The following is a 10773-nucleotide window of genomic DNA, read 5'->3' on the forward strand; positions in this document are numbered from 1 at the left end:
GCAATCTAGTTGGGAAATGATTCTCTTGTCAGTTTGCTTGGTGTGAGTCAGTCCTCTGGAGTTGGTGAACTCTAGGTGAACTGCTAAGATCAAGTTTCTGAATCTGCAAAAGTGAAGATCAGACTCTGGACTGCAGCAACTGAAAATAAACCATGAACTACAGAGGTAACGCCCAGATGAAGAGGTCAGAAGACCTTCTTGTAATATATTTTTAATTATACATACTTTGTCTTCTGTGTCTTTGTCCCATAGAGTGCATATCACAGTGCAAAGCATCAAAAAGTTGAATGCTTGCCTGCTATTCGGACCTCAGACATTCAAAGGAGTATCCAAAAGAACAATAATAAATATACTCAATCTCTCAATCCCACAAAGCCTCCATGGTGTGGAAGAAGACATCAAATTACAGAAAAACAATAAGAACAACAATAAAATAGCTAATGGAGTGGCAAAATCCTTAGCAGCCCCAAGAATGGCATACTTTGTATGCTTTGCCTATTCTTCCATTATTCTATGAACTGCATCTAATAATGCCCATTTTATAGTTAAGGAACACACAACAAACAGGGTTTAAATAACTTGTTCAGGTACGCAAGTAGTAAGTGGCAGAGGTGGGTTCAAAGCTAAGGTTTTTTTTTTACTATAAAGCTGATGCTGGCAAACAGTGAAGGTTTGTTGTTTTGCTGTTAACTCTTCACACCAGAGGAAACAGTATGAAGGTTAAGCTACCAAAGTTTACACAAAGCTGGGGTTCAATGATACTAACTGCAAATAGTCATCCTTAGAGGTAGGCTAAAAGGATGCTTTAATTTCTTTGGGACTTCAGAAAGGAATATTCAGAAGAAAATAACGTTAAAAGAAAAAAGAACAAGTGCAAGTAGCATAATTAACTATCTTTTCATTTATTTTAAAATAGTTTTGAATAACAACCTCTTATCCTCTATTCTTTTAATTCTATGCCACTTTTTACTGAATGGTGGTGAATTTTCAAACTTTTCTGATGATGTCAACAATAGAAAATGAAATGTCCACTGTGACCCACACCACAAATACAGGTAAATATATGTATATGCATCGTGTTGTGTGAGTATGTGTGTCTGAAATTAAAACCACAATTACTTACCGAGTTATGGACTCTGATCTATTCTATTTCATTTTGTTAGAATGTCAATCATAACCCATCTATTGATTTCATGACACTTTCATGAGTCAAGACCTACAGTTTGAAAAGTCTTGGGATACGAGAGGAATGTTTTAGAAGTGAGAACGCCACATTCTTTACTAGCTCCACTTTTGAATAGATGAGAATATTTTGTTCTCATCTATAAACCAAGGTGATGGATTTGGATCATTTCCAAGGTCTCTATCTTTTTTAGTCTGTCTTCTTCATGATTTTTCCAACTTTGCACAGTTGTGATTTATCCCTATCAGGTAATCAGGAAAGGCAGTGCATTTTTTTCCTCTTTGAAGTACCAACAGCCTCCACTTGCCTCCTATCCCCTGTCCCCCTATCCACTTCCATTCCCAAAGAGTTGCAGTTCTGTCAGCTGCTCAGCCCAGGGGCCTGACTCCAACTGCAGCTGCTGTTAGAACTGTCAGTCCCAGCAGCCATGCTGACTGGGGATGTCAGTCCCCAGGGTCCAGCCCAAGGCAATATAACCTTGCAGGATTAAGCAAGTAAGCACAGTGTTAACATTAACATGGATTTCTAGTGACATCTGTTTTGTCTGTAATGCCCCATCCTATCAGACTTCTAAGCCATAATAGATCTACTTTGAATTTAGGATAAGCTTTTTGTATTTGACAATGGAAAATCTGACCATATTTTGGGGAAAAATTCTAAAATCTCCTAGAGAAAGAAAATAAACTTTTCAGATCATTAAAATAGGAGAGGGAATCAAAATGGATATTAACTTGTAGAGAGAAAAGGGTCTCTGACTTTAATCCCTAAGTGATTTCAAAAATCAAAAGGTGCTCAAAGCTTTAGGGTAAATTCTTAAGTCAGAAAGATAATTATCTCCATATAAATTATATGTATGTACTAAGACACGTACACACACACATACATACATATATGCCCACAGAAAACTCTACTCAAGCTGATGTTAATAAATGAAGATTCCCAAATGGCAAAGTCTGCATAGTACATCTAATTAAGGGGTTAACACTGACTGACACATATCTTAAAGACTGCAAGAAATCTGTATTTTCTACCCACAGGTTTCCCTTATAGAGCACCTATCTCAGCACACAACCAGAGAACCCGACACAGGACCATTGTGCACGTACCTTCTCAACTGAGGGAAAAAAAAGGTAATGCTTTAAGCATGCTCCCGTTTCATGGTACACTGTTTTCACTGCTGCACAGATACATTTTTTAACAAACCTGGGAGAAGCAGGTGGTGTGTATGCTAATAAATAGAATCCATGAAGAATTACTAGTATGATTACCCCCATAGATTAAAAATTAGGTGAGAAAAAATTACAGCCAACATTTTAAACACAGAACACTAGTATGAGAAGCACACATTAAGGTAGCATGAAGTATTTTACAATAAAAAATTAGCTTACATTCCTATTGACAGTATCAAATATTCATAATTTTACCTATCTTGTACCAGGATTCTACCTTTAACATTGTAGTTTTTAGAGCCCAGTCGTCACCTTAAAAAACAGTTGAATTAGTTAAATGTGTTTTACAGTACTTCTCAGTCTGTATATTATTTGTTAAAGTTTGGCAAAATTTGTGAGTATTAACACTGTAATAACATGGAAGCCATCAAATCATGTTTCATAGTTTTATTGAGTCTTTTTCAGTTTTAATTGTCCATGGTAAGTACAATTCTAGTGACCACAATTATGAAGCTCTGCTGGTACTAAAAATAGCAGATACAAAGTTGGCTGCCATGCCTTACCCACTAAGACACACACACACCCACACACACATACACACACACACACACACACACAAGGTTTTGCATACTCTTGCATGCAAACAATACTATGCTATTATAGGAAATGTACTTTCCTTTTATTAAAAATACAATTACACACAATTAGTCTGGGTTTTGTTAAGCTACCACTGATTTAGATAAACCTGAGAAAGTTCAAAATATCAAGTAACACTGTTTCCACACTACTCATTCAATGGCACTATCACTCAAAAAGAAATCTAGTTCAATCATCTATATAAAATCACAGATAATATAAAAATAAACATTTTTTGCAAAAGCACTAAAACATACTATAATTCAAATTCACAAATCTTGATATGTAACATATATTCACCTTCATATTAATTTGTGACGATGTGTATAATACAATGTACAACAGAATAAAAAAACTGTAACAGAATTCAGCAGCCAAATAATATACAATTATCACTATAAAATTTGGAATTTCAGATATCAACTGAACAACAACAACAAAAAGGATTAAAATCGATAGCAATATTGAACTTGTTGGTAGTGTGTTACTTTAAAATTCCATCTCAAAACAATTAAGATTATGCTATCTCACCTTAAGAAGCAGCAACACAAAAAATTTAAGAAGAACTAAGCAGCGGAGGCGGGCGCGGTGGCTCACGCCTGTAATCCCAGCACTTTGTGAGGCCGAGGCGGTCGGATCACGAGGTCAGGAGATAGAGACCATCCTGGCTAACACAGTGAAACCCCGTCTCTACTAAAAATGCAAAACTTTAGCCGGGCTTGGAGGCGGGCACCTGTAGTCCCAGCTACTCAGGAGGCTGAGGCAGGAGAACGGCGTGAACCCGGGAGGCGGAGCTTGCAGTGAGCCGAGATAGCGCCACTGCACTGCAGCCTGGGAGACTGAGGGAGACTCCGTCTCAAAAAAAAAAAAAAGAACTAAGCAGCAGTAACTGATTATACCAGCTGCCTTTTTCTCTCTCCATCTCCATAAAGATTTTCCTTACATTGTAATGTTGTTTATATAATGCCCATCCCACTTGACTTCCTAAACATGACAGATCAACTTTAAATGTAAGACAATACTTTTGCATTTGGAAAGCGAAGTTTTGACCGTATTTAGTGACAATACTCTAAACCTCCTGAAAAGACAACGAAAACTTTTATTCAATATATAAAATGTGGACAATACAGACCCCATTTGGCTAAGATATTTTATATTCACTATTGATCTTATGATAGTCTGATATCAAATTGTGTCTATACAGAAAAAAATAAAAAGGCAAACATGCAAAAGCACTTCTAGGGAAAATTAATCACTTGTATCATGAAACATTTTCATATTTTAGACTAAAAAATGTGAAGACTTAAATATTCCAAGATACTGCTATTTGAAAAGCACTGGAATATACAATTTATGTATATTTATGTATGCATCACATATTTTGTAAAATACACCAGTTTGACACATTAATATTATACATTTTAATAAATATAATTTACATTAGTATGTTGGATCTTTCATGAAAGTTTTTCAACCTGTACAACTGAAGGACTGTGAGCTTCTTCAATAAATACTATTACAATAGCTACAACTTGACCAGCAAAGTTTAAGCTTCAATAGATACCAACTAGTATTACATCTTTAAATATTGTCACTAGCCAAATTCCAGCTGCTATAAGCACTGGCATGTATAAAATCCAAAGACAGTTCAGTGTCTTGTCTGAGAAGATTGAGACACTTTACAGGTGACAGGTCCACATCATAATCTGTGAAACTTACAAGATTCTTTTTAGCCAAGGAGTGGAATGAAGTCCTGGAAAATACAGTAGCAGATTTCACAGGCTCCTGGCTGTTCAGTTTTCATGCTTTACCATATCCCCCAAAGCCCCAACAATGGATGTCATCCAACTTTTTAATCCATCTGTGGTCTTGAAAGGGTCAACAGTCACACAGCTGGCTGAGTGGCAACATCATGGTTTTAACTCTGAATTCTGACTTGCATGCTATATTTCTTCTTTTTGTCATTTCAATGTAAACACAAATTGATGTTCAAAGAGTCAAAGATGCTAATTTATAAGTAATAAAACACCTTGAATTTGCCATTAAAATATTTTTTGTGTAAAATTTTGTTAGGTAGTAAGTTCTATAATGTTAGCAGTTCTTTTTTTCCAAATGCCAACACATTTCTGCCCTTACTATCAACATACTTCAATCGTCATATGACTTGATCAGTTTTTCAGCCAACAGAGATCACTACTTCATCCTGACCCTCTGTATGTTTTCACCATTTGCACATCTTCCCAGAGGCTTCTTTTGGCCTGGAAGGAGTTAGCAAGATCATTCTTGTACTATGTGGCATGCATTCAAATGTCATCAATGTCCATATGTGATGTATGAAGCTAAAGAAGAAACACTTTGGAAAAAAACATGCCAAGTAGTAAACAAGCATTTCTAGACACTGTTCACCTCCTCACTGGATCCACACTCACAAAATTCTCTGGACGCTGAAACAATGTACTTAACACATACTCTAAATTAAGCTGAGCATCCTGAGACCTAAAAGAAAGAAAACTAAAGTAAATGGTGAAGAAATATTATAAAAATGTGTATCATTAGGCTACAAGTTCAAGTCTCGTACAAGTCCTGTAATTTCCATCTTGGTCAGTTTAATGATCTTGATCTTGTTTAACAAGGTCAATACAGTAATGACATATTTTAGATTTTGTCTTGTAGGACTCTAAAACGGATGTTATTTGAGCCTGATGAAGAGAGAACTTTGCTAACCCTCTCTTTCCTCAAAACGAGGAGGTGTAGTAGGTGTCTTCTTGATTTGGTTTCTATAATCCTATGCATTAAAACGGAACATGTTAAAAGAATCACTGCTGAGGAAGGCCAAATACAGCTTTTCGTCACTGATCTTAGTGGCCAGAGATTGGGTAAAGTGAAGCTACTTTGAAGGTCTCACAAATCCTCAATCTACATAGGCATTGCAAGCACTGAAATCACGACCTGAATTTCCTGTCATCATGTTCCACAGGGCACTAAGGTTCTTTCTTGCCTTAACATACAGCCCCATGTTGCTCTACTTGTAAAGTGCTTTCCAACAAGTTATTCCACCATCAGTTGCAAACTCTGATGTTGACTTTATGGGGGCTAGCTTTCAAAACTAAAAATTCCTTTGACACTGGGTTTATTTGTTTGGGATTTTCAACTGCATTATCTCACCTTATTATTCTCATGTAGAAGCTGACCATTTCAAGGGCTAGACATGCAGCAATTCAATATTCATTAAAAATTATTAACACTGTTGAAGAATTTTACAAATTTTTCATTAACACCTGGCAGAGAACAAATATAATGGATAACACTGACCAATAGTCTTCTCTCTATTACTAGTTTGATTAGTACTTTACTTTTCAGTGCTATGGTATCTAGGTACTTTAAGTCTCTATATTTCCCTCTCCATATATATGTTTTTTCTTTAAATATTGAGATGTAAGGTTTATCCAAAGATTATAGCTTCCCATTCTATCAATGCAACCTATACAAACTCTATTTCTTCTTTTTGTATCGCATTTTGTGTTTTCAAACACTTAGAGGAAGCAAAAAGAGCCTTCTCCACCATGATTTTAATTTAAACTAAAGCCCTCATTCTAAAATGTCTTCTGCCCACCTCAGTTGCTTCATACATTTGAGAGTATACTTGGAGGCTATGCATTGTGGATGACTGTCAACCTCTCCTTTTCTGAAATACTGTCCTCCTGTCCAATATCCTTCAATTTACTAACTGTTACTTGACTTTACTCAAACTTTGGTCTGTAATTTATTTGTGATTCTTAAAATTGTTTTTACAGATGTGAGTGAACACTTGTCCTGGAACACTAACAAAGTCTTCAGGCATTGCACAGCAGTGGGGCAAGTAAATGCTCTTTATCACAAGATGTCTAAGAGAGCTCACGGTGTTTAGAAGGAAAATACATGCACTTTAATTATTTTGAATGCATTTCACCAGTACGATAATATATGCAGGCTTTCCCCATCAAACATTTAGCACCCAATATATAATGAGACCTTTTCCAGAAATAACTGGAAAACAATCACTTTTCAGGCTCTTAAATTCATTAACTTTACTTGTCTATTCAATTCCCTAAAGAAACTCAGTCAACTGTCATCTATGCTTATAAGACACTGAAAAAGACACCCCACTCAGAGATCCATTGATCTGATGCTGGATGAACTAATGAGTTTAGTGTTTTGTTATACCATGCTAAATATTTCTGAGAATGTAGATTTTCGTTTTATTCCTATTGTGGATTTTAAAAATCAATAAAGGCTAGATAAACCACAAACTCAAGTTGCAGGGGGCTAGTTTCCTTAGAGAAATTACTAATATCAAAAATAGCCCCAGTACTCAGGTGCACACACACTTTAAACAGAAAAGCTTGCAAATTTTAAAGGCCAAAGAGAAAGTAAATGCTTAACTAGGTAGTGTTGTTTTATTATACATACTTCTAGTCAGAAAGAAGACAGACTTTGAAAGCAAACCCAAGCAAGCTAATTGTGGATGTGGGCATTTCTACTTCTAGTATTTTTTTAAATTATTTTCTTGGTTTGATTTTTTCTAAACTGACTAGAAAGTTAGAGGGGAAAAGCAGCTGATTCTGTTAAGCATCCTACCATATTACAACAGACAGGTGTTTGGAGATTCTTGTGCCTTCACAAGCTTGTATCTCCATTCTGCTTGAACTCAGGTAAAATATTGAGGGTCATGTCTTCACTTTTGGATTGCAAATTTGCCTCACTTCTTCTAGAAGCTTTCCTTGTGGCTCGGGAGAGTCTCCTTCTGAAAGTATCTCCTGCCAAGAAATAGAGAATAGGGTCCACACAACTGTTGAGACTTGCTAGACCTCTTGTCACCTGATATGTGGCATAAACCCTGTCATTGAAAGCACACATTGCTGGGGTCTGAAAGTCAAGCCGGGCTCTCAAATTCATCGTTTTCATCACATGGAAAGGGATGTAAGACACAGCAAAAACAGTCAGTACAATGATCACCAGGTAAATCGATTTTCTCCTCAGGGGAGAGTTGTCCAGATCTTTGTAAATCAAAGCTCTCACAATTAATCCGTAACAGCCCAGAATCAGCACCAACGGGACACAGAACATGGCCACGGTCGTGCACATGCTGTAGATGAAATAACTTCGCAGGTACTCGTCTGAGGTGGTGTCATAACAGGTGGTGGTTTTGTTTTTGCGGACCCCGGTACCTGAGTAGAAGAGGATGGGGGAGATCGCCACCACCACAATGAGCCACACCAGCACGCTGATATAGACCGCGTTCTTCTTTTTGAGCCGGCCCAGGGACTTGAGGGGGTACACCACACCGCTGTACCGGTGAGCACTGATGCATGTCAGAAACAAGATGCTGCCATAGAGGTTCACATGAAAGATGAACCTCTGCAGTTTACACATGGCATCCCCGAAGATCCAGTCTGTTTTATTGAAGTAGTAGAAGATCAGGGCTGGCAGAGTCAGCACGTACAAGAAGTCGGCCAGAGCCAAGTTGAACATGTACACGGAGATGCCGCTCCAGGGCTTCATGTGGAAGACGAACATCCAGATGGCCACGCTGTTGCCCAGGAAGCCGATGATGAACACCAAGATGTAGACAGCCGGCAGGTAGTAAAACTGGAAGCCCGTCTTGGTCAAGGCGCATTTGAACGACGCGGAGACGGCGGCAGTGGAGGCGACCGTGCTGTTCCCCCAGGACAAACCCGGACCGGCCAGGAAGGCAGCGTCCGTCCCGTTGGGGACAGTCGGCCACAGCACCTCGGTCATTCTCTCCTCCTCGATTTAGGCGGCGGCTCCGAGGGGCAGCAGGCGGCGAGAGGGCAGCGGCGGCCAGGGGCGCAGCAAGCATCGGAAAAGCCAGCGAGCGGAAGGGAGCGGGCTAGCTGGATCCCCGCGGGAGGGGGCGCGCAGGGGCTCGCCCACGCCGGCTCTGGCCCCGCGTTCGCCGCGGGCCATGAAATCCGCCCCGGGACGCCACCGAATTGGGCTATCGGGAAGGCCAGCAACTTCTCCGACTACTGGCAACGCAGAGCTTACACAACAGGGCGCGCAGGGCACCACCGCGGATAACTTTCCGACTGCGCTTTCCCGAGGGGCCGCGGGTCCGCGCTGCAGAGCGCGCCAGAGGCACAGCGAGGTCAAGCGAAACTCGCTCTGCGGGGATCTCGCATGGGGAGGGCGCTCCCCAGCCTCCTTGGCTCAAAGATCAACTTCATTGGGGCATCTTCCTCCTCCCTACCTTAGAAACGTGCAGCTCAGCTTCGGGGCGTCTCATCGCTTCCTCCTCCTACCTTGAGCTCAGCTCCTGGCGGCCATCGGAGCGCGCGTGGCCGCAGACTCGTGCGCTCCTGAAGCGCGTCCCGTTCAGCGTCCGCGCAGTTCAGGGGCCCTTCCCCAGGCCCCGCTCTGTCCGGAGTACCGGGGTCAGGCGGGAGAGCTGAGTTCCCGTGAGGGTGGGCGGAGTTTGGGCACCCGGGCGAGTCCGCACTCCGCGGGGAGGCGAGGGGCGTGCCTCAGCCGAGCTCTCCCAGCAGCCGGCCCTCGTCCTCTAGGGTTCAGTGGGAAGCAGGAGGCGTCTACTGGGGAGCAGGTCTCCGCCGAGGCCGAGTGTGTTCAGCCTCTGCCAACACGCTGCTACCGGAGTCGACTGCGAGGGCGAGGGGTGCGCTCAAAGGTGGCTGCTGGCAGGCGATTGGCCCGCGAGCGCTTCTTCTCTCTTCCGCCAGCTATCTCGGCAAAGTGAAGTTGCTGACACACAGGAAACCCTTCCGACCGCCCAGAGCCTTCTGCCTACAACCCCAGAGCCGACCAGTCCGTGGCAGAAGCCTCTAGGACCCCCGAGAACCACGCCAGGTGTTTTCAAGCTCCAAGCAGCCAGGAGTCCCTAGCTGGGAACGCCCTGGCATTGCAGAGCACCTAGCTTTGCTGGGACCGGATTTCTGGCACATGCAGGAACCTGCTATTCCAAGAGGGCGCGAGCCTCCAAAGGAATGAGGGTTGGGAGAGGGGTGGAGAAGTCTGTTTCGCCCTTCTTATCTTTTTTTTTTTTCTATTACTGTTTTTTTCTTAATTACCCAAATGCTATTAAACCCACGTCATTAGTAACATCAACGTGAGAATTTCCAAAATAGCCTTGTAAAAATATTACTAGTCCATATTGCACATTGCTTCAGCACAAATTTTGTGGTCATAGATACTTAACACCTATCAGACAAGACAAGCTCCCCAAATCCTCCTGTTTAGTACATTTAAAGAGCAGAAGCTACAATGAAACAGAAATTAAAAATTTATCGCTTTGAAAGTAATTTGAATACCAAATGCAATACATTTATATTGATAGACGTAAAAGATGGTTATAATTCCAAAGTGACTAAGGTATGGTTTTGGTGGGGGGTTGGGGAGAGGAGGGTATTTCCAATTCTATTTAAGTTAAAATGATTAGTTACAGTTACCTTTAGTATCTTAAAAATGCAGACTTGGGACTTCCTTAATTACTACATTTACTGACAAACTCATTTTCTTGCCTTGAATGTAAATTTTAAGCAATACACTTCAAAAATATATTTGAGCAAGTTTAATTGGAAACCAAATGAAATATTAGCTGTTCAGGAACATATATAAATGGACCCACACAGGAATGTAATCTAGCACTTCTTGACAAGTTACTAATCAACAATGTATTTTCATGTGACACATTAACAAAAGCTTTTCTCCTAAAGGAAAAAAAAAAAATCCGAAAAGAAAACATCTGTAAAATGTATACCATAAAGATTT

At 40.6% G+C, this 10773-nt stretch overlaps 1 protein-coding gene across 1 annotated transcript; it reads right to left on the minus strand.

The window, feature by feature from the left end:
• Nucleotides 1–4067: 4067 nt before the first annotated feature.
• P2RY1 (purinergic receptor P2Y1) lies at nucleotides 4068–9857 on the minus strand. The gene is made up of 2 exons (XM_017848850.1): nucleotides 7606–9857; nucleotides 4068–5484 (listed from the first exon to the last, which is right to left on the minus strand). The coding sequence occupies exon 1, from the start codon at nucleotides 8764–8766 to the stop codon at nucleotides 7645–7647; it is 1122 nt and encodes a 373-aa protein (XP_017704339.1). The 5' UTR covers nucleotides 8767–9857; the 3' UTR covers nucleotides 4068–5484; nucleotides 7606–7644.
• Nucleotides 9858–10773: the final 916 nt, after the last annotated feature.

Source organism: Rhinopithecus bieti, unplaced genomic scaffold (genome assembly GCF_001698545.2).
Source record: "Rhinopithecus bieti isolate Rb0 unplaced genomic scaffold, ASM169854v2 scaffold_29393, whole genome shotgun sequence".
Taxonomy (NCBI): Eukaryota; Metazoa; Chordata; class Mammalia; order Primates; family Cercopithecidae; genus Rhinopithecus; species Rhinopithecus bieti.